Source organism: Panthera pardus, unplaced genomic scaffold (assembly GCF_024362965.1).
Source record: "Panthera pardus isolate Hobbes unplaced genomic scaffold, ASM2436296v1 HiC_scaffold_6, whole genome shotgun sequence".
NCBI lineage: Eukaryota > Metazoa > Chordata > Mammalia > Carnivora > Felidae > Panthera > Panthera pardus.
The window spans coordinates 73090971-73116222 of record NW_026526991.1 but is presented as its reverse complement, the minus strand read 5'-3'; the positions used below and the strand labels follow the sequence as shown (position 1 = coordinate 73116222).

Here is a 25252-nt window from a genome sequence, read left to right as displayed (position 1 = left end):
ACAATCCCTTTATTTTTTTAATGTTTATTTATTTTTAGATAGGGGTGTGGGTACAGAGAGGGAGAGAGAGAGAGAATCCCAAGCAGGCTATACATTCAGCATGGACCCGATACGGGGCTTAATCTCATGGTCAACTGTGAGATCATGACCTGAGCCAAAATCAAGAGTTAGACACCTAAGTAACTGAGCCATCCAGATGCCCCCTCCAAATTACAATCCCTTTATAATCTCAATTTCACACATTTCTTTCAAACCACTATCTCCTATCTTTCTAGTTCAGTCTCTCTAATACCCTTGGACTCTACCAGGAACTGTAACCAATTAATCTAGCCACGGTTTAACATTCTTTCACTTCATCTAACCTCTACCCACCTCTTCCCTAAACCTGTGATCATTCATAACTGTTCCCCTGCACTCCTCCACAATGCACTCACCACCTTCTGTTTTGTCTTACTACATTTGTAAAAGGCCAACCCCGGAAAAATCGAGGTTTTTGCCTACAGTGCCTGAACCAGGAGCTAGAATATGACTTGAGATAAACATCACCATACTTATTAGAGCATTTTAAATTATTCATCATTAACTTCAAGTGGGCCCTTGGTGCTGCCTGGCAATTATATTTTACTTCCACAGGCCCACTTACTCTTGCAGTCCCTTAGATGACCTACTCATGCCTTCACAGTTTACTTCAAACCCTAACACCTCCTCCTTCAACCTTACTCTCAGCTGATAACTTGGCTTCTTCTTTCACTGAGAAAATGAAAGGTCAAGTTAGAACTTCCACAGGCTCCCACCCCACATCTATCCAATACCTTTACCCATATCTCATTGCTATGGATTCAGCTGCTATCTGAGGCCGACACCTCTACTCTGTGCTTGATTGTACTCTCCTACTTCCTTAAGGCTGTTGTTCCAGCAATTCCCTCTCCGGCGAAAGTAATCATTTTTTTCAATGGATCATTCTCATCAGTGTATAGTGGTCTTGTTTCCTACTTCTTTAAAATATTTTTAACTCTGGCTGCTGCTCCATTCCCCTTCTTCTTGTCTCCCTGACAGATTTGGCTATACTTTCTAAATATGCTGTGGTCAATTTTTCTTCTTTTTAAAATTCACTCTTGTTTGAGTCTCATACCTACCTCCCTGCTGGAATCTTGTCTTGATCACCAATGACGTCATGTTGCTGAAGCAAATGGCCACTTCGCAGCTGTGTCTTACCTGATCCAGCAGCAACAGACGCCCCTGCTGACTGTGCTGTCCTCCACTGTCCGCTCTCTGTGCTTCGCATCTGGGATCCATACTTTGCTAACATCCTTATGCACCACTTGCATTCTCCTCCTCAATCCATATGCCCTTCAAACATGGGAGCAAGCAGGGTTTGTCTCTGAAAATCTTCTCTATTTCCTCACAACCTTGGTGATTTCATCTATGATCATGGCTTTAATTAGGCTCTAGCACCTGAAAATTCTGACCCAGATACTTTCTTGGAACCCTAGACTTGTATATTCAGTACCCCAACAAAATTCACTTGATACATATCAAGTATACATAGGTGACCTCCAGAAGAGAGAAAAATTCTGGTTAGAGTCTTACATTATATTTTTTAAATAAAGCTGGCATTCTACCAGGTTTCTAGTGCTTATAGATCTGTTTTTATTCAGTGTACTAAGAAAACTACGATCCAGGTTCTTAGCCGAGTAGAGTTCTAAACTATATAATGTCTAATTCTTTAGAAGAATCAAGGTGACAGCAGATATTTGTAAGGGAATCTTATTAAGGGAACTATTATTGTTCCTTTACTAATGAAACACTCAGTTTTTATCTTTTGGTGTAATCAAACAACCAGTTTACAAAATTAAATCATAGTCAAGCTGATTCCATTATTTATTCTTATTGTATTTTTTAATGTGATATCTTGTGTGTTAGAGTCCAAGGCATGAAAGGTGCTCATATTCCTGTTTTATGTATTGCCAAGATTGTCTAAAAAATAAAACCTCTCTCAATTAACATTCTTATCAATATTTAATTTTTATAACTGTCTACATATGTTACCAAAATGTAATGATAAGTGAAAATATACTAATCAGATTATTGTGTTATAAATACACACACGCACATAATCTTGATGGGATTATATCTAGTGAGATCATAAAAATGTTTTATACTCTATTATTTATATGTATTAAATACTTTCTATAAGACATGTATATTATTTTGTCATAAAATTAATATATCAAAGTTTTCTTTTTTAAAGAAAATAAAATACTCTCCTCCACTCACAATTAATTCTCTATTCCTACCTCCTTTATTTTATATCAATTAATTTACCTACAGTTATTTATTTATTTATTTATTTATTTATTTATTTATTTATTTATTTATGAGAGAGAAAGAGGGAGCACAAGTGGGGGGTGGCAGACAGAGAAGGGAACACAAAATCTGAAGCAGGCTGTGTCCTGACAACAGAGAGTCCAATGTGGGGCTTGAATTCACAAACCGTGAGATCATGACCTGAGCCAAAGTCAGAGGCTTAACCGACTGAGCCACCCAGGCACCCCTACGTACATTTATTGAAACTATTTAACTTAAATACTCAAAAAAATGTCATAGTGTCCATTTGCTTGCTCTCTAGAAATATTTACTTGTGGTATGGCAAATACTTAGCAGTTTTCTTTAGCTACCAGATCAGATGAAATGATGAAGCTGAAATTAATTTCACTAAAGCATGGATTTCACCAATTATAGCTCTTGTATGTGGTTTCTAATATTGAAAGAGTAATTATGTGATCAAGGCATTTTTTCTAATCCTACAGTAAAATGTGACAGTGGCCACTAGGTGAAAGGTACATCAAAAGGAGGACACCTGAGGACGTGGAAAAAATTTTGATTCTTTATTCCAAAAGAAAATACTTAGTGTCGTACTCAATGAAGCCATAATTTAAAAAAAAATTTAATGTTTATTTATTTTTGAGAAAAAGAGAGTGAGCAGGGGAGGGGCAGAGAGAGAGGGAGACACAGAATCTGAAGCAGGCCCCAGGCTCTGAGCTGTCAGCACAGAGCCTGATGTGGGGCTTGAACTCACAGACAACGAGATCATGACCTGAGCCAAAGTTGGACACTTGACCAACTGAGCTACCCAAGTGCCCCAAAACATAATTTTTTAAAAATGTTACAGGTGAGAATTTTTTTTAATTTTATTTTTTAATTTACATCCAAATTAGCATATAGTGCAACCATGATTTCAGGAGTAGATTCCTTAATGCCCCTTACCCATTTAGCTCATCCCCCCTCCTGCAGGAGAGAAATTTTTAATTTTTTAATATTTATTCATTTTTGAGAGAGAGAGAGAGCGAGACAGAGTGTGAGCAGGGGAGGGGCAGAGAGAGAGAAAGACACAGAATCTGAAGCAGGTACCAGGCTCCGAGCTCTGAGCTGTCAGCCCAGAACCTGATATGGAGCTTGAACTCACAAACCGTGGGATCATGACCTGAGCAGAAGGCAGATGCTTAACCAAGTGAGCAACCCAGTTGCTCCAAGACATAATTTTTTAAAACTTTAATTGTCATTTTGAAAGATTTAAGTTATAAGAAAAGGTAAATTACTGTAGTGTTACTCATGAATTAGCTTTCTAACAACACATGGTTCACATATAGGAAAATAATTATGAATTGATTATAGTTACTTCATGTTATAACAATGTAGGATAAAATTTACCTGAAGACCTATGGGGATGCAATTTCAATGGCTCTAACACTGGTTTTATGGCACATATAATATCTGATGTATTCTCCAGAAGAAGATCAACCAAATGTGACGTTTGCATTCTTGAGATTATTTTGAGTGTTGAGATTTGAGTCTGACACTTACAATGTTCTTTAACTTTCAGCGTTTCCTGAGTGGGTAGAACATATCAACGACACAGAGGTGGATATAGGCAGTGACCTCTATTGGCCTTGTGTGGCCACAGGGAAGCCCATCCCTACAATCCGATGGCTGAAAAATGGATACGCGGTATGTATGTTCAAGCGTTTTGCGGTTCTTGAGTCCATACTCAGGCACCATTTCCAGTGGTCCTCAGATAAATTTAGCAAGAGAATCAATAGAGTAAGGGTATCTTGGCCCTAAAATTAAATAATTAAATAAATAAATAAATAAATAAATAAGTAAGTCTTCTAAAAAAGGCAAACAAGGAAGTGAACAATAAATTATCTTCTTTCAGTTTAAAACAACGTTTCTGCAATCTTATGTCTACCTTCTCTCTCTCTTCCTCTCTCTCCTTATTTTGCCCTTTGTTCCATATTTTGCCCTTCTTCCTACTTTTCCTTCTCTACTACCTGATATTGTCCTCTTTTTTTTGGCCACTATTTCCCTGACCCCACAGAAACAGAGGTAAGAGGGAAGGTTCTACCTTTAGCCCTGGGGACAAGTAGCAGCAGTGGGGCCCTTCTGTACCTTCCCTCTGTAATCTCCCAGCTGGGCCAAGAGGGAAAAAGTGGACTCCCAGCTCTGTAGGATGAATAGAACAAGAGCCACTGGGCATGGTAAGTGGGTTTTAAACCCTACCGTATCTGGCTTAGTTAACAGTGGGGGCAAAATATTGTACCTGAATGAAAAGGCAAACCAGCCCAGACCTAAATAAAAGCATTTCTGTTAAAGTTTATCAAGGAAATGTATTTTGCTTTGTCTTCTTTTCAGTATCATAAAGGGGAGTTGAGACTGTATGATGTGACTTTTGAAAATGCTGGCATGTACCAGTGCATAGCTGAAAACACACATGGAGCCATATATGCAAATGCGGAGTTGAAGATCTTGGGTCAGTATCATTTCTAGTTTCTGATAACATTCAGCAAGAAAGCGCCACATTAAACAATGATCATAAGGGTTTCTGCAGATCATATTTGATTGTATGTTGGATCACTAAAGGTGACAACTTTCAAAATGTGGTTTGGAACAGGATGATATTGTTGTTTTATTTCCCTTCTTTCACTGGAGAACAGTAAATAAGTTAGAGGCAGCATGGAGTACAATAATTTAAAAAAATGATTTACAGGTAAAGCAAACTTTACACACGCCAGTTTTTACAAGTCTTATTCTCTCCTATGTCTGGGCTGTTAAATACTTCCTGAAAATCACATTGTGGTGATTGATGCTTCCACAATGCATGTGACCCAGTCTCAGATGGATCTTCAGCACTTGCTAGTTATAGCAGTCTTTGGATCTCATATCCTACAATTGATATTTAAAATCCTCAGGACATTCCTCAAGCTCTTTGCTCCACCCTGACTCCTTCTTTGGTATTGCTTTCTTACTCTGCCATAACAATTGAAACCCTTTGAAATAAAATATATCAATTTCCTATCCACATTCAAAAGTATGTAAATCTTTACTACATTTTCCCCTTCATGTTCTTCATCCAGAGGCGTGAGTATCTCTCCTCTCTAAAACAGGCATACCTCGTCTCGTTTCATTGCATTTCACAGATACTGTGTTTTTACCAATCGAAGGTTTATTGCAATCCTGCAGCGAGCAGGCATATTTCCAACAGCATTGGCTTACTTCATGTCTCTGTATTACATTTTGGTAATTTCACAATATTTAAAACTTTTTCATTATTATTATATTTGGTATGTTAATCTGTAGTCAGTGGTCTTTGATATTACTATTGAAACTGTTTTCAGGCACCATGAACCAGGCCATATACGAGAGCAAACCTAATCAGTACATGTGTGTGTTCTGACTGCCCACATTCCTTCACCTCGAGCCTCCCTATTCTCTGAGACACAGCAATATTGAAATTAGGCCAGTCAATAAGCCTACAATGGCTTCTGGGTGTTCAAATGAAAGGAAGAGTCAGACATCTCTTACTTTCACACAAAAGCTAGAAATGATTAAGCTTAATGAGGAAGGAATGTCAAAAGCTGAAATAGGCTGAAGGCTAGGTTTCTTGTGCTAACCAGTTAGCCAAGTTGTGCACACAGAGGAAAAGTTCTTATGATTAGAAGTGCAGGTCTAGTGGGCACATGAATGATAGGAGAACAAAACAGCCTTATTGCTGATTTGAAGAAAGTTTTAGTGGTCTGAATAGAAGATCAGATCAGCCACATTATTCACTTAAGCCAGAGCCTAATCCAGAGCAAGGCTCTTACTCTCTTCAATTCTGTGAAGACTGAAAGAGGGGAGGAAGCTGCAGAAGAAAGGTTTAAAACTAGCTCAGGTTGGTTCATGAGGTTTAGAGTAGAGAAGAGAGGAAATGGCTTCACAGCTGACACTTTTGTTGGGGACTAATGTGGCTGGTGACTTTCAGTTGAAGCCAATGCACATTTGCCGTTCTGAGAATCCTACAGCCCTTAAGAATTATGCTAAATCTAATCTGTCTGTGCTCTGTAAAGGGAACAACAAAGACTGGATGACAGCACATCTGTTGACAACATGGTTTACTGAATATTTTAAGCCCTCTGTTGAGAACTACTTATCAGAAAAAAAAATTTCTTTCAAAATACTACTGCTCCTTGACAACACACCTGGTCACCCAAGAACTCTGATGGAGATGTACATGAGATTAATGTTGTTTTCATGCCTGCTATCACAACATCCATTCTGAGGCCCTTGAATCAAGGAGCAATTTCGACTTTCAAATTTTATTATTTAAGAACTGCATTTCATAAGGCTCTAGGTGTCACAGATGGTGATTTCTCGGATGTCTCTTGGCAAAGCAAATTGAAAAATCTCTGAAAGGGATTCACTATTCTGGATACCATTAAGAACTTTCATGATTCATGGGAAGATGCAAAATATGATCAACGTGGGCAGGAGATGGGAAGAAGTTGATTCTAACCCTCAGGGATGACTTTGTGAGGTTCAAGACTTCAGTGGAGGAAGGAGCTGTAGATGTGGTGGAACTGGAAAGAGAACTAGAATTAGAAGTGGAGCCTGAGGATTTCACTGAATTCTTCTAATCTCATGATAAATCTTGAGCAGATGAAGAGTTGCTTCTTATGGATGAGCAAATAAAGTAGTTTCTTGAGGTGGAATATACTCCTGGTGAAGATGCTGTGAAGATTGTTGAAATGACAACAAAGGATTGAGAATATTACATCAACTTGGCTGATAAAGCATGGCTAGGTTTGAGAGGATTGGCTCCCATTTTGAAAGAAGTTCAGTGGTGAGTAAAATGCTGTCAAATGGCATCACATACCACAGAGAAATCTTTCATGAGAGGAAGAGTCAATCGATGGGGCAAGCCTCATTGTTGTCTTTTTTCAGAAATTTCCACAGATGCCCCCCCACCGCCAACCCTCAGCAACCATTACCCTGATCAGTCAGCAGCCATCAACATGGAGGCCAGACCCTCCACTAGCAAAAAGACTATGACTTGCTGAAAACTCATATGATGGTTAGCATTTTTTAGCAATAAAGTATTTTTAAATTAAGGTATGTACGTTGTTTATTTTCAGACATAACGCCATTTGCACAGCGAATAGGCTATAATATAGTGTAAATATAACTGTTATATGTATTGGGAAAGCAAAAAATTCATGTGACTCACTTGTGATTTTTGCTTTATTGGGGTGGTCTGGAACCTAACCTGGAATATCTCTGAGGTATGCCTGTAATCCCTTTACCTCTGCCCTATATTCATTTCTTTTCACTTACCCTGTACTTGATATGAACAGATATCTCTTCTCCATGTGCATATGTATGTTCATATCTTTCATGCTGCCTCTCCTTTTAATCATGTTTTATTCTTGAATTCTCTGCTTCTTTGGCTTTGGAGACTCCATGCTTTCATACCTCCCAGATTATTTCTTCTTGATCATTTTTATTTTTTCCTCTTTACCCCTTCCTCTGCTCAGTTAGAAATCTTGCTCTCAGATTCCATTCTTATGGTTTCATTCTATTCTGTAACCCACTTTTTTGTCATATTCTATATTATTATTCCCAAATTATTATTTTCAAATTTTTAGAAATCCTTGATAATTTCTTCTTCTTCCATTAACTATCATTGATTCTTTATATCACTGGCTCAGGTTTTTATCCTTAGCTCAATATAAAGCTTCCTAATAGGAATGTTCATCTGGTAACCTCACAGATAACCCAGACTTAGCATGTCTGAAGCTATAATCCTTATTTCTCACTCACCTTATCCTGAAAAATTCTGTTCTATAGAATGGCATAATTCATTACATCTTTTCTTTCTATCACATCTACTAAATTTCTCAATGTTACCCCATAAATCTCACATTCTCCTTACTTTCATTACAACTACTTTAATTAAGGCCTTACTGTAATATGTCCTTTTCATTTTATTTTAATTAGCTGTCATCAGCTTTAGTCATGTTATAAGTAATGAATCTAGATGAAGCCAGGCTTTGTCTTCTACAACTGATTACCAAAAAGATAAAGCAGTGACTATAAAGTGTGGCCTATTTTATTATTGCTACACCAAAGGGAAATTCTTTAAAATATTGCTATCAGGGGCTCCTGGGTGGCTCAGTCGGTTGGGTGTCTGACTTTGGCTCAGGTCATGATCTCATAGCTCTGTGGGTTCAAGCCCCGCGTCAGGCTCTGTGCTGACGGCTCGGAACCTGGAGCCTGCTTCGGATTCTGTGTCTCCCTCTCTCTCTGCCCCTAACGACTCGCATTCTGTCTCTGTCTCTCTCAAAAATAAATAAATATTTAAAAAATTTTAAAAAATTGCTATCACTATAAATTAACACTAAAAAATATGAAAGAATATGAAAAACTAACTTTAAGAAGAGTTGAGGCCTTCTTAATTTCAATTTTCCCTGTCTCTTGTTATAATGCTGAAGATCATATTCCATTTATTCCCTCCAAGGTAAAAATTCTTTGCTGATATATTTAATCTACTTTATTTGGGTATCAAACAAACATTCAGGCTCAGGCTTCATACCATATTACTTTATTATGAAATACAATAAAATTGTTTTGACTCTTATACGAGATATGAGGTGACTTTGAATGTTTTTCCAAATGTTAGCTTTTTATTTTTTGTTAAAATTTATTTATTGTGCTATGTTACAAAATAATAAGAAAATTCAACAGCTCAGGATGAAAGATCTCTCCATATTCGAGCACAAAATTTATCAGTATTTTAATGGCTTTTATTAAACAAACTGCTTGAGTGTTTTCAGCCTTATAGTAATGTTTCTGGGCATCTTTGTATTTGTTTGAATCAATTTTTGTTTATTAGCTTTAGAAACAATGCTTCTCTCTAGATATATTCCTTTGCTATCTAGGTAATTCATTTATTCACCCACCAAATATTTTTTGGGAACTTATTCTACACCAGATACTATTCTTTTTAATAGACACAATAAAGAATGATAGAAAAAAAAATGCATATCTTCTTAGTTTGGGGACAAATATTCCCTCATTTTCCCACTTCTAAAATATGTAGGAACATAGTTTGGATTCTTTCACTATAAATTCAAATACTGGATAAGTATGAAGTCATTTAAAGAACTATATGAAATCAACTTTTTTCATTAAAACTCAGACTCAGGAAAAATTCTAATTTTCTAAATGAATTTAGATTTTTAAAATATAATTCCATTAAACTTTCTTTCCTATTTGACAAGCAATATGTCACCCAGAATATTTATTAAGCCTGTACAAAATTCTACACACGGAGTTAGGTGTACAACACAAGTTGGTTGGTTACTTATTTGTTTATTGTCAGTTATAAAAACTCAGACCAAAAGAACAATGGGATAAACTAAATCCTTGCTATAAAAGTGTGTCCCACAGAGCAGCAACAGCAATAACAACACCTGAGAGCTTGTTAGAAGTGCTGAATCTCAGGTCCACACCAGGCCTACTTAATCAACATTTTACCAAGATCATCACATTATTTTGATGTACAAATAGAATTTGAGAGTCACAGGACTAGCAGATGACAAGCTAATATCTGGACAAAGATATACTTGGGCCTGGAAAAGCCTACAGAATGGACACAGTTACATACAGAGACTGGATGTATAGAAATAAATGGATGCCCCCTCCGCCAAGAATTCTGCTAGAATACAAGGAAATTGAGAAATGAGCCAGATGTGGGAGACCTAAAGAAAAATAGAGCACGTCATCACTGAAGTAACCATTTAAGAGGCTCTGTATCCTGTTTTTCGTAAGCTCTGTACTTTGACATAAGGAGAAACTATAGGTGGATCATGTACCCTTCAATTAATTGCATCCATCACTCCCATGGATGTTTGCAGGTAGGTCTGAAGGCAGACATATGTTCATTTTGGCATCAGAGTGTCCGCACACAGTTGGTGCTCAAGAAATGTTTGCATACTGAAGGGGGAATCATATTGTTTAATTAAAAGAGGATGCTGGCAAATCAGTAGGAAAAAGATTCAATTGTGAATCCTACCTGATACTGCCTATGGCATCTTTGGCAAATTATATAATCTTAATAGATATCAGTTCTCTCATTTGTACACTGGAGATAGGTCATTCAAAGTATGGTTGAGGGTATTAATTATGACCGTATGTCGATATTCATAATGATGCTCAATATAACTCCAGTCTTCCACCTAACTTCCTTTGTGCAATTAAGTCAAAATAATTAAATTGGATGTTACCTTCAAGGTAAATATGTATATAGCAATTGATTGTGACTAAAATCATAATAATTAATTCTGTTAACAGCAAGATTTATACATTTAAAATGGGTGAATTTTATAAGTAAAATATACCTCAGTTAAGTTACTAAGTAAAAAAATGTATGAATACTAGGTATGAAATATTTATGGTCATATCTGATAATATTTGGTGGGATTAATGTTTTCTGTTGATTATTAATCAAAAGAATAAAAGATGCTATAGAAGAAATGTTTTATTTTCCCTTTTTAGTGAAAGAGAAAAATAATCATTTGTTTCCTTTTAGCTTTGGCTCCAACTTTTGAAATGAATCCTATGAAGAAAAAGATCTTAGCTGCTAAGGGAGGAAGGGTCATAATTGAATGCAAACCTAAAGCAGCACCCAAGCCAAAATTCTCATGGAGTAAAGGGACAGAGTGGCTCGTCAATAGCAGCAGGTCAGTTCGGAAACTAGAAATCCAATTGCAATGAACTATTTGGCCAAGTTCATTTAAAGAGGACTTTAAAGAGGACTTATGTAAATGTTGGTTGTTCTAACTTTCCTCTGCAGGAGGCACTGTAATTCTAAGATAAACAAAAGTAAGAAATACTTACCCTTCACTCTTATTATCTGTGATAATCAAGGTTCAATTTTTAGGCTTCTGTAATTTATAAGAAATTTAGAAAATTGAGACTCAGGGATTTTTGGTAAATTGCCCAAGTCCTCAGGGGGGAAAAAATGAACAATGGGAAATAAAATAGGGTCTCTGACTTACTTTTCCCGTAACAAGGACTTCTGTATCCATTTATATTTGGTTTAGTTTTATGAAGTTAGCCCATTAAATATTTCAGTAGAAAAAATATAGAGGTACATTTCAAAGAATAAATCACCCCTTCCCATCTTTTAAAATAAATTGGAATTTCTCACCTTCCTAACAAGTAAATGATTACCAATGTTTTGGTAGCTTTAGGATAAAATATAAAGCATGTGACTTCATAATATTTATTTAAAAGCCACACTGAATGGTTTCTATAAATGTACTAGAAGAAGATAAGGTAATATTGAGTATGGAGAAAAGAAAGTCAGGATAGGAAATGGGATGTGAAAATGGGGGAGAAAGAAATATTATAGGCAATGAAAGGAATATGTACAAAGGCCCTGAGGCAGAGAGTATAGGATGGTGAAGAATTTAAGAATTCTTAGGTTTCTGAGGTTTTCCCTTAGGAGAAAGTGGAGAAGAGTTTTAAGAGATAAGATATAGTAATCCAGCTCATCAATAATGTTTTCTAGGCTAGGGGGCTTGGACCCCATCTTTGAGTAACCAAATCTGTTAAAGACTTAAATAAAGGAGAAAAAGATGTACTTTTTGCATTCAAAAAGAATATTCTAGCAAAAGCACATAAGACAGATCTTCTTCACAATAATAATTTAAAAAGTAGGTAAGATGGGTATTATTATCTCTATTTTGATGTATCCGAAGCCTGGAACGGTTAAAGTAAACTTTTGAAAGTATGTTGATAATCTCCAAACTGAAACTTCAACTTGGGTCATATTGACATGGAATGAACATATGCCAACACAGTTCTGTTATTAGGGTGGCCACAAGTGTGGCTGTGTATGGGACAGAGATCGAGATGGGGGTGGGGGGTGGTAGGGAGTGCACAGGGTCAGTAGTTATTTCCACAAGCACGTTAACTTTTAAAATGAATAGATTTGACTAAGATTTATTAAGACCTTAGCAAAATGATGCTAGCAGAATCAGTGTTAAAGGAAGAATTAATTTGTTCAATTTTCTGCCGAAACAATGATCAGACAGTGAGCAATGCAGAGACTGTGACCAAAGGCTAAGTCCCTTATCTAGGTACTTAGTTACCCCTGCAATAAACTTGTGGCACAGCATCCCCCTCAGCCTCCCCACCCCTGCCACTAACTTTCTCCCCTAAATGAAAAAAATCTTGCTCCGATTCTGTTGAGGACCAATGTCATGAGCCTTTCTGACCAAGGATTTCTCAGAACCTGGTTTCATGGCCTTGTTTTTCCTAAATATCAGTATGTGTTCAAAAAAGGAAAAGAAAAAGGATATTTTCCTAGATATCAACATGTGTTCTAGCTCCTAAAATCTTACCATTTTAATCTTGTCAGAATATTTTTAGTCTTTGAATCAAGTTGTATTACTTCTTGACAGAAGACTCTATAAATCCAATTTTTGCTCACTGCTTTAATCCATTAATTTTTCAGATTATAAGCACGATTTTATAATAGATACAGTATTTTACATAAAAATAAAGTTCAATGTGGTAAGATAGTATGCATTAAGAAAAATTCAACTAATAAATTGGTTTTAGAGAAATAAAACATTTCTGTTTAAAAATAATATTCAAGGAGCACCTGAATAACTGTCTTTCAGCATAACTGTAATCTCATTCTGATTAATAAACCACAGAAAATGGTTCCACATTACAGTTAGCCACACTTGATTAGTGGCTTGTAAAATGGTTTATGTGATATTTCCTATCAGTAGAGAAGAAACATAAATCTTGATAAATTATAATTAGGTTCTCAATTGTATGATTTTACTTGGAGCTAAATGATATACAGTTTACAACAGAATTTATTTGTAGTTGTTTATTTCATATTTAATGGACTGCTATCAGCTCTAAAGTGATCTTTATCTGAGCCATTTATGTGAGAGCAACTCCAAAATTCTTTTCTTCTCTAGAGTTAGTATTCTTTAGCAATTAACAAGTAAAATGAAGGTTATCCTGGGGTAATTTTGGCAAAAGTGAGTGACTAATTTATTAAAGACCAAGTAGTTCCTAGTTTATTGGACTGCTTATCCATATCAGATTATCTGAAAATAAGGATAAGATGACTAGAGTTTAATCTGCATTGATTTAAGAATGGGGACCATTAGGGGCTCCTGGGTGGCTCAGTCAGTTAAGGGTCCGACTCTTGGTTTCGACTCGGGTTTCATGAGTTTGAACCCTGCATCAGGCTCTGAGTTGGAAGTGCAGAGTTGCTTGGGATTCTCTCTCTCTCTCTCTCTCTGCTGCTGCTCTCTCTCTCTCTCTGCTGCTGCTCTCTCTCTCTCCCCTTCTGTCTCTGCCCCTCCCATACTCATGCTGTCTCTGTTAAAATAAATAAATAAACCAAAAATGTATTAAAAAAATAGGGACCATTATTAGAGAAAAATCAAGTTAACTTACCATGGTAATCCTTACCAAAAATTAATTTTAGTGTCACGAAATAAGTGCCTGAAATAATAGGTGAAATGAGTGACATAAAGAAGAATATACTTTGGATATACTAAAGGTTAACTGAGAGCTAATGTGAGAAAACAGAATAATAGTGTGGATTCTAGAAAGAATGATTGCTGTTGTTCTTTCCATTGCATATTGGCTATAATTTTCATAGCTTCATTTGCAAAATAATTAAATGATAGTGCAGTGGAACATTGGCTAAGGGCTCACATTAGATTTTAGTGAAAAAAAGTGTGGCACATTAATGTTGGTCCTTGTTAATATGATTCTGGAGAAGCAGGTGCCAATATAGGAGTAAGTATTCAGGAGATTTATTAATGGCAATGCCTACATGGGAAAATAGAGAGGGCACTGGGTAGAGGTTTGGACAACCATCTGACCAAGATGCAGGACTGATTCCAGATGAAGGAGAAAGGGAGGGCAGGAAGGAAGGCCCAAGGAAATGACTCAGATTTCAGGGCAGATCTGAGTATGGTGAGGCCACTGGAGAGTCCTCCAGCTCAAACTGCCCCTAAGAATCTGATGTCTCCTAGAAACAGGTCTGCCTTTACATTCCTCTCAGGTTGTCATTGGCTGAGACCAGCCTTTGGAAAGTATAGCCTTGGTTAATACACAGTGATGGATTTCTGAGTGCAACAGCTGTGTGGATCCGTTATACTTCTTACAGTGGAGAACTTAGAGGCACATGCCAAAGCTTCTGCAGTACCAAATAGGTACTTTTAAGGTTATATTATTTTGAAACTACAGTTTCTCTTCAAGGAAAAGAAAGTATTCTGAAATAAATTTAAGTTGGAACTGGATAAAGAGGCAAAAGGAAACCTTGGAATGTATTATTGGTGGAATTTTTTGGCATTTTCTTATGTGGAAATGAATTAAGAAAATTTGGCATTTTCTCAATAAGGTAGATACATGGTGTTTTTCCTTTATCAAGCTCCTCCCTTAAGGTGGAATAGATGGATAATTGTCGGCATGTGCTCTACCAAGCTTCAGAGATAAATTAAGGTTTTTGGAATGGTACATTCAGGAAAGTGAAAATCTAATGATAGGCAATTCGATATTGAATCAAAATGCAAAATATTATATAGCATAGTAAAGTTTTTTTAAATTTTTTTAACGTTTATTTATTTTTGAGACAGAGAGAGAGAGAGCATGAACGGGGGAGGATCAGAGAGAGGGAGACACAGAATCTGAAACAGGCTCCAGGCTCTGAGCTGTCAGCACAGAGCCCGACGCGGGGCTCGAACTCACGGACCGCGAAATCATGACCTGAGCCGAAGTCGGCCGCTTAACCGACTGAGCCACCCAGGCGCCCCTAAAGTTTTTAAATAAATATACAAGTTAAATACAATATAGTTATATATAATGAGTTTTTATAGTCTCTAGTCTCTAAGGAAGAGGCAGACAGAGGGAATAGATTTAGGTTGCTAGTATGAAAGATTTAGGTTCCATTGAAAGAAGAATTTCCTAAATATTAATCTGTTACAGAAGCTGTTAATAAGGAAGGTTTTAGAATATCCTCCTTTAAACATTACTAAAAAATATTTTTGCCTTCCTCTGTAGCTGTGGAAATGATAGTCTGTGCTAAATTTAAAGTCTGAGTTGAATAGGGGCACATGTTGCCCCAATGTTTATAGCAGCACTTTCAACAATAGCCAAATTATGGAAAGAGCCTAAATGTCCATCAACTGACGAATGGATAAAGAAGATGTGGTATACATATATGATGGAATACTACTTGGCAATGAGAAAGAATGAAATCTGGCCATTTGCAGCAACATGGATGGAACTGGAGGGTATTATGCTAAGTGAAATAAGCCAGGCAGAGAAAGACAGATACCATATGTCTTCACTCATATGCGGATCCTGAGAAACTTAACAGAAGATGGGGGGAGAGGGAAAGGTGGAAAAAAGTTACAGAGAGGGAGGCAGCCAAACCATAAGAGACTCTTAAGGACTGAACAACTGAAGGTTGATGGGGATTGGGGGAGAGGGGAAAGTGGGTGATGGGCATGGAGGAGGGCACTTAATAGGATGAGCACTGGGTGTTGTATGGAAACCAATTTGACAATAAATTATATATATATATATATATATATATATATTTTTTTTTTTATTTTTTTTTTTTTTTTTTTTAAGTCCAAATTGAAGTCCTGAGGTCACATTTCTGGAAGACCTGGGCTCATTCATTTCAGGCCTATGACTGGTTTGACTGGTTTGAGGCTGTTCCACAGCAGTTTTTAAGTCATTTTATGGCAGTATATGAAAAAACATTTGCTTCAATTAAACTCCATGAAGTGCATTCATTCAAGAAAAGGTTGATTGACTTCCTAATCAGTAATTAGTGTCTTCCTCTTCTAAATTCCTGGCATGCAGATTTTCTTTTTCTAATGAATGAATGAATGAATGAATGAATGAATGAATGAATAGACAGATATATTACCTGCTGGAGACAGGGCCACAAGCAAAGCAGATAAAAAATTCCTGGCATGGAAATGTTACCATCTATTGGAAGGATAGATTAATAAGTAACTGAAGTGTGTGTGACGGCATGAATATTAGGAGAGAAAATCTTAGAGGAGGGATGGGTTGGAGAGGGTGCCTGGACAGCAGCGGTGACATATGCATGCATGCAATGCTAACTAGAATTATTAAGCAAAGCTTTGTTGAAGGTTCCAATGTGCAAAAGCTTTGAGATTGCCCAGGGACTAAAAGGGCAATCAAAGGACTGTGTCTCTTACTATGAGTGAGATGGAAAATCACTGGAGGGAGCTGAGCTGCAGAGTGATCTCACTGAGCGGAAGAGTGACATGGTGTGACTTATGTCACTTATGTCTTCATGTCTGACTGACATGTGGAAAAGAGACTAGAGACAGGCAAGGATAGAAGCAGGAGGCCGGTTAGAGACTACTGCAATAGTCCAAGAAAAAGATGAAGATGGATTTCTAAAGCAATTGGTCAATGCTGGAAAAAATAGTGTAAACAAAGGCTAGAATGTTTCATCTTTAGAAAATGTTACTGTCGAGTAATTTGTATAAATTGTAATGATCAAAAGATAGTGTTTGTAATCTAAGACAGAGTAGTAAAATGTTTATTAAATTAGTTTTGTGAAGAATGTGTTTCTCTCATTTGAATAGAATACTCATTTGGGAAGACGGCAGCTTGGAAATAAATAACATTACAAGAAATGATGGAGGTATCTATACATGCTTTGCAGAAAATAATAGAGGGAGGGCTAATAACACTGGCACTCTTGTTATTACAGGTAAGAAACCATTTGATCAATATTAATTTTTTCTAGTTTCATAGTACTTAGTTTCTAATATAGTATAAGACATGATTCACAAAGACAGTCCATGTATTGATAAGTTTCCATTTCAAAAGCCTATTGGGCAAATCTCTTGCTTAATGAAATTGTTCCTAGAATTTGAATCTGAAAACATCTTTCTCCCTTTGTTCAGAGAAATAAAAATGTAGTACCTTTTATTCTTTGAAACTGCCAGATAATATGATATCTAATGTTTTCTTGAATTGTGCTTCATTCTTTTTTTTCCAATGTGTAGATCCCACGCGAATTATATTGGCCCCAATTAATGCTGATATTACTGTTGGAGAAAATGCTACCATGCAGTGTGCTGCGTCCTTTGATCCCGCCCTGGATCTCACATTTATTTGGTCCTTCAATGGCTATGTGATCGATTTTAACAAAGAGAACATTCATTACCAGCGGAATTTTATGGTATGTGTTTTAAGTTTCATCTTATTAACATTCCATTGACCCCTATGTGTCTGCACTGCAACTCCTTTTACTCTAATCATTCATACGAGACTGAAAAACAAGCAAAAAAAAAAAAAAGAAAAAAAAGAAAAAAAAAGCTTTTCATGGTTTACTTATATTACCTGTAGCACTCTTGAACCTTTTCAAAAATGGCTTGCTGTAAGTATTCTGGTAGAGATATTAATCAATACATATTCATTGGGCTTTAGGTTCATTTTTCCTTTCATTACAATATCATTTTGATATTGCTGTGTACTATACCTCATTGTATCTGTACTCTTGGTTGTAGTGCCTTCATAATAATTTTAAATAAGGTAAGAGCATAGAGCTTATCCTTTGTTATAATGATGACTTTAAGGCATTTCTCTTATTCTTTGAGGGTAAGAAATAGGCAAAATATGTATATGGGAGGGTTTGAGGAAATAGTCACATGATTTTTAGAAGGGTTAAATGGCTGTATTTTAAGAATAGGAAATCATACATGACACTAGTCCTGTAAGTACAAATAGTGTTGCCCCTATGTAGAAATAAAGAAAATAAAGGGAAAGGACTGGTAAGTAATGCAGGAATACTGACTTGCATAGGAACATCGCTGGTGCAAGATAGGACTGTCTAATTACAGCGAACAGTTGACCCTTGAACCACATGGGGTCTGAACTGCTAGGTCCAATTACACGTGGATGTTTTCAATAAGTACAGTACATAAATGTATCTTCTCTTCCTTACGATTTTCTTCATAACATTTTCTTTTCTCTAGCTTGCTTTATAATAGGAATACAGTATATGATACATATAACATACAAAATATGTGTTAATTGACCGTTTATTACTAAAGTTTCTGGTCAATGGACAGCTCTTAGTAGTTAAGTTTTTGGGGAGTCAAAGCTATAATGGATTTTCAACTGTGCAGGGGTTTAGTGCCCCCAACCCCCCGTATTGTTCAAGGGTCAGTTATATATAAAAGATAAATTGGCCACTGTTCCTGTCTGCTCCTAGAAATGCTATTGTTAAGGAACCTAAAAACCTCTTTAGAACATATGCTTAGTGAAGAAAACTAATTTTAATTTTAGAAGTTAATTATCAATATATAAATAAAAGTTTGAATTAACTCCATGGAATATGTGGGATTTTTAAAGTCCTATGAAATCTTAAGATTGATATGTACATATAATAGCATGCTTTCAAATTGTCTAGTTTTAAAAAAAATTCTAGAACTTTACACTTTAAAAAGCCAAACAAGCATTCAACCAGGTTGAGTGAGACTGATTTTAACTAGATGAAAACATTTCTTCTTAAATTCTTATTAGATAGATTCATAAAACTACTATCAATGCAATAATCAGTATGTATGCTTTCTACAAATTAACTGCAAATCTAACAGCTCTAGCTATGAGTAGAAATTTACTGTAAACCTGCTGATTGTCTTTCATTTTCAGAACAAAACTTACACTTTAGAAAATAACAACAGGGAACTATTTTAACATTATACTCCTTATATGATATCTCTCCTTATGCTTCTGAAAAATATTTTGGTATGCGTACTCATACCTGTTCCCAACATGAGTAAAATTAGCACTGATATCTTTAGTAATTTCCTCAAATTGTGTTTGATTTTGCAAGTAAGGTGAATGCTACTCAGTTTTCACTCATTTTAACAGGAAAAAATGAGCTAAACAAATATCTTACTTAAAAGAAAAAGACTTTTGAATTTGCTGGAACTTCATACATGGAGTTTCTTTATGTACTTTAAAATGATAGTTACATTATGTTTGTTGATGTAAATAAATATTTCAAAAAAAAAGAAAGGAATAAAGGAGAAAAGGAAGGAAAAGAGGGAGAAGAAGGAAAGGAGAAAGGAAAAAAGGAAAAAGAGCCTGGTAGCTTAAAAAGAGGAAAATAAAGAAATAACTGGAATAATAGTTAAGAAATAAATAATAAAATGGATCATAAAAACATAAAAGACTTTGGTCATTACTTACTGGACTCCTTTTGCAGATGACAGCCACAGAAGTTCATGTGCTTGTCCCTCAGCTAATCCAGAGCACAACTCACTGCAGGCCACACTTTGCCTCACCAACTCTGCTTCAGCTTTATTCCACCAAGTGATAACCACTGGTAGAACACATATTCACTAGCTAAATATGTAACTTAATTGAGTAAAAATATCAAATACACATTTGGAGCACATTAGATGGACAGGCCGATTCAGTTCTCTAAATAATTAAAAAAAACCTAGGTAAGAAATTTATTTTAAAATAAATTATTAAATTTAATTCTGTCTTTTGAACCTAAGACCTATAAAACCTTCCCTTGCATCTTCCTTCTGTTTTAAAGCCAACTTCAAAGTCAGACTTCACTGCTAAATGTACAACACGAAGTTTGAGTAAAAACACCATATGTGTTTGATCCACCTCTTGGTAGATCATGCTAATGACTGGAATTGCTGCTGGATGCATTGACAGACCACGTCAGAAGGAGTGGCCCTTCCTACCTCAAGCGTAGTGAGGGAATACAAAGGAAGGGACATTGCTGACTGCGTTTGTTGATTATTCAAATTGCATGGGCAAATATGTCAGTACATCATTTCTGGGGGGGCCTTAAATAATGTGTTGATATTTTATTTGATTCTGGCAGCATTTTAATTAGTGAATATCATTTTTGTTCATTTAACATATTGTACTGGGCACATACCAAAAGCAGGAACAGATATAGACACTAGGGTGAATAAAACACTGAATAAGATAAACACAGGCACTGATCCAAAATAAATTACAGGCACCCTGTGAGTTTAAAATTCAAATGTAAATGTTTCCATAGCTATCAAAACCGATGTCATCATCATCATTCGTTTAAATAAATTTAATTGCTAAAAATTAATATCAGAAGTCCTAATTAATGAAGAATGAATATGTAAACCAGAATTTAAGGTTTTCATTTCCAGAAACTAAGTTTGTATTTTCCAATTTAGTTTCAATGAGAAATTTTATTCAATGTCAAATCAATGACGATGCTTTGATTTTAGCTTGCTATTCTCAACTTTGACCACAATGTGGCAACCTTGCATAAGTTTTCAAATTTCACAGCCTGGAATAATTGGGACTTGAAGGTTTATGAAATTAAACAAATACATTTTCCCATACTTAGGTCTAATATATGCGATTATAGGTAATTAAAAAATTTTATACTTTATATTTTTTCAATTATATTCATATAATTATCAGGAAAAAAGTATATTTTCAAGAGGTGCATTTCTTTTTTTAAGTTCATTTTTATTTTGAGAGAGGGAGGGGGAGGTGCAGAGAGAGAGAGGGAGAGAATCCCAAACATGCTTCGTGCTGTCAGTGCAGAGCCCCATGCAGGGCTGTATCTCAGGGACCATAAGATCATGACCTGAGTGGAAATCAAGAGTAGGTCACTTAACAGACTGACGACCCAGGCTCCCCAAGGTGCATTTCTTTTAAGAATTTATAGTGAGCTCGCAAAAAAAGTAAAAATTACATCGCCATTACATTTAATGATCCTGCTTCATGCAAAACTCTTTTGAATTGATTATTAAAATATATATAGATATAGATATAGATATAGATATAGATATATAGATACTAATTTTAAAGCTGTGTGGAAACACTTCATACTGATTATAGAAAAAATAACAAATATATAATTTACCTGCTATGTCATTTATTCTTTCATTCCATAAAGAGTCACTCAGCATTATATTATTATATAATCAGGTTCAGTAAATGTTTCATTTGAACTTATGCATAGAAGGATATTAAGAATTATATATATGAATCATAAATTTTAAAAATTGAAGCTTGGATACAATAAGCTTATAAGCAGTTTATCTGGCATTCTTTTATTCTATCAAAGCTTTGTGACAAATAAATAAATTTTTCAAGCCCAACTATAAAATGGCTTTTATTTTTATTTTCCAGTTAAATAGCTGCTTACTGCCTTAGAGTAAGTATAAAGGGCAGAGTCATTTCACTTATCAATTTAATTTATATTCCCTTTTGTTCTTGAAAGGACTTAAAACTATCCACCAAAAAAACAAAAAAAACCTATTTAATATACCATTTTATGTTTCTCCCACAGTGGTGTCTGATCTGGGGAAGTTACTTTTTTTCAATAACCATCTAAGTTTTGACATCTACTTTGAGTCATTTTCTTTCAAATATTTGACAACGCCTTCCTGTCCGAGCCATTATCTTAGTTAACCGCATGAGTTGGAACTTTCCAATTCTAGGTATTGCCACTCTAATATCTTCTTCCTGTTCCTCTTAATACAAATAAATGTTAAAATTGAAATTTGGCAATAAGTTATTACGTATATGTTTTGAATTCATAAATAGCATCTGAATTGTTCAGAGGCTCTGCCACAACCAGTCCTGGGGTCTAGGCTTCATTTTGTCACTTCTTATTGTGTGACCCTGAGCCAGTGATTAAACCTCTCTAAACTTTCAGATTTCGATCTCTGTAAAATTTTATTAATAATTCACTTACTTGATTCAGGTTGCTTCACTGGGCTTGTGAAACTGGTGCTTCCTAGTATTTTGTGACGATTCCGTGAAAGAATGCCTACAAAGCACTTGACACAAGTTCTGGCAGATTGTAAGCAGTTATTAATACTCTGCATAGAGGGCAATCATTCCACACTGAAATTTCCAGAGGGTTTTGCTACATAGTTTTTTTCAGCTTACAGATCTCAATTTTTCATACTTTAATTCTTGCACTCCTGCTGCACTGGATACTTAATCTGAAACAAAAAGTTCTAGCTATTTCCTTGTTGAGGGAATGGTTAACATTTATTGAGTGCTTCCTGTTTGGCCAGCATTGGGTTAAATGTTTTTCATGTGTTTCTCCATTGATCTTCATAGCAATCCTCTAGGAAACATATATTATTGTGATTTTTCTTAACTTTCAAAGTGAAGAAACCGAGGATCAGAAAGGTTGAGTAACTTGTCCAAAGTCCTCATACCACTTGTTGGTGACAGGGAGGATTTGAAACCAAGGTGCTCTGACTGCAGACCCCGTGGCCTTCACCACTTCGGATTCTCATCCACTGGTTAATACCCATCTCCCATTGTTCAAAGCACTATAAGGCAGTGCTGTTCAACTCCCAATTTATTCTATCATTGTGTTAAATGAACCTTTTTACATTCACTCAGGTTTATCCAAATTACTTCACTTTCCCTATACTATTAGCAAACTTTGCAATACATTGTAAATCAAGTCTACATGGTTTCTGGTGGTCTTTGTAGTTGTAGGCAATTCTTTCTGATCTCCTTTAGGAAGATAGGTGTAGTGCGTGTTTGCAGGTGTGTGGGTGTGCATTTGTTCTGCTTGTATATACAACACCATTCAAAACACAGGAGGACAGACTTCTTACCCTCAGGTTTTCCTTTTAAAAGAAAATATTAATTATACTGAACATGTAACATCATGGTGCTTAACTTTAAGACCTATGTGTTCCATACTAGAATATGTTATGAATTTGAACAGAAATTTTGCTTCTGCATATCCAAAGGTAGAGGGGCGGAGGAGGAGAGGGAGAGAGAGAAGGAAGGAATGACAATAAAAATGTTATTGGTTCTCTGTTACTGCTCAGCAAGAAGGTGACGATTGTCCAGAATTGGGGGGTAAAGGTTGCAGGAGAAAAGGAAGGTTGGGCCATCATCCAGGCAAGGACTGCATTAGAGCAGAAGACCAGCAGGCACCGCAAGATGATGCAAGCCCTGAAGTGGTGGTTCTAAACTGGGAACGATTTTCCTCCCCAGGGGACTTTGGCCATTTGTGGAGACAATTTGGGTTGTCACCACTATGGGGAGGAGGGAGAAGGGCTATGTATTATGGGCATCTGTTTAGCACAGGTGTTGCTAAACATCCTATAATGCTGAGGACATTCCCTCACAACAGAGAATTATCTGGTCCACATTGTCAGTAGTGCCAAGATTGAGAAACTACTGTCAAGGGAGATGAAAAGGGAGACTTAGACATAAAGGGAGTGCCCACGGAAGGGTTTTAAGCATGATGTGTTGGAGAAGTTATATTATTTCGAGCAGATGAGAGTGCTTAGGACAAAAGAAAAATTATAAGAGACTGGCTAAAACATTTTCCAAAATAGTATGAGTGGTAGAGGATGATAGATTTCATGTGTTTTGTGAACTTAAGACTTACATTTTGACAGGCAGTGGGAGAGAGAAGGAAATGCGTAAAACATATATAGTCCCCTAACATAGTTTTGTGACCCCGACAAAACTCAAAGTCATTCTATCTGTTGCCAAATCCTTTCTCTGCTCTTATGAGTAATTAATTGATAAGCATTAGAACATTCTGATAAACTGATGGAGTACTCTGTTATATTTCACGCTGTCTAAGCATTTAACATTATTGACCGTCCTTTCACTACCCTAATAAACCTTTACTTACACCTAACTGTTGTCTTTTATTTGCCATTTTCTACCAGTAAACATGGAGGTGGGTTTTCATGCTCACTAGACATGTCTATACATGTTCTGGCTTCTTTTAGAACATTATACTTCCTGTGTAGAGACCATGTCAGCTAAGGTTATTCTGTAGCATAACACCCCATAGTCTGGTCCTTAGTGAGCATTTGTTGATGGCAATGCTAAGTAAGTGGAAATAAGAACATAGAGCAACAAGTCTTTGTTCTTCAGAAATGTCTTGGCTTAGAAAATGTCCAGAAATATATTCAAAGTTAAAGTCCCCTTTGTTTTACATAGAACTCCTTGCATACTTAAGCATCACGGCAGTTATTATTCTGGCAAAATATGATAAGTATTTAGATAAAAAGAGGAAGAAATAAACATGTAGCCCTTCGGTGTCTTAAGAATTTTATAATTTTTACGTTGTGGACTTTGATGTTTTATTTATATCACACCAGCAGTACACTATTTTGTCATTAGCTGGCATATTCCAAAAATTCTATCTAATTTTTTTCATTTTGTTTTTAAGAACATAATAGTATCTAAAGATCTGGAGTGTTTTTTCTGGTTTTGCCTTTGACAGAGTTCTATGTCCTTGATCAAAACAGTCACTCTGAGCCTTAGGCTTTTCATCTATTATATAAGGAGGTTAGTCCACATCAGAAGTTTTAAAATAACAACAACAACAACAACAACAACAACAACAACAACAACAACAACTTTTTAGCAGCAAAATCCTTTTTGCAAAGAGAATTTAATCAGAAGCCCAATAAATAAAAGACAAGAAGCCCAATAAATAAAAGACAAGAACCTCACAAGAAGGTGAGGTTGTTGTCCCACAAAACTTCCCATATGATCCCTTTCTTCTACCAAGTGATCCTTGAAGATCTTAAGAACCGTAAGGCTAATGGGAACTGATGTGAAACCATACAAATTAATATCCAAGCTTACTTTCAACTGTAGGGGCACTTGGATGGCTTAGCCAGTTGAGCTCTGATTCTTGATTTAGGCTCAGGTCATGATCCCAGGGTCATGGGATCGAGTCCCACATTGGGCTCTGCGCTAAGCATGGGGCCTGCTTAAGATTCTCTCTCTTCCCCACTGCCCTTCTCCCTCATTCACCTGCTCTCTCTTAAAAAAAAAAAGTGAAAATATTAAGTGTTTAAAA

At 36.0% G+C, this 25252-nt stretch overlaps 1 protein-coding gene across 5 annotated transcripts in view; it reads left to right on the top strand.

Moving 5' to 3' along the window:
• CNTN1 (contactin 1) overlaps positions 1–25252 on the top strand; it is a 363960-nt gene that overhangs the window by 215813 nt on the left and 122895 nt on the right. For all 5 annotated transcript variants that reach the window (XM_019452463.2, XM_019452461.2, XM_053895743.1 and 2 more), the window contains 5 exons: positions 3884–4008; positions 4693–4810; positions 10907–11057; positions 16995–17122; positions 17421–17596. In XM_019452463.2, coding sequence (XP_019308008.2) covers positions 3884–4008; positions 4693–4810; positions 10907–11057; positions 16995–17122; positions 17421–17596 — 698 coding nt within the window. The remainder of the gene's footprint in view (positions 1–3883; positions 4009–4692; positions 4811–10906; positions 11058–16994; positions 17123–17420; positions 17597–25252) is intronic.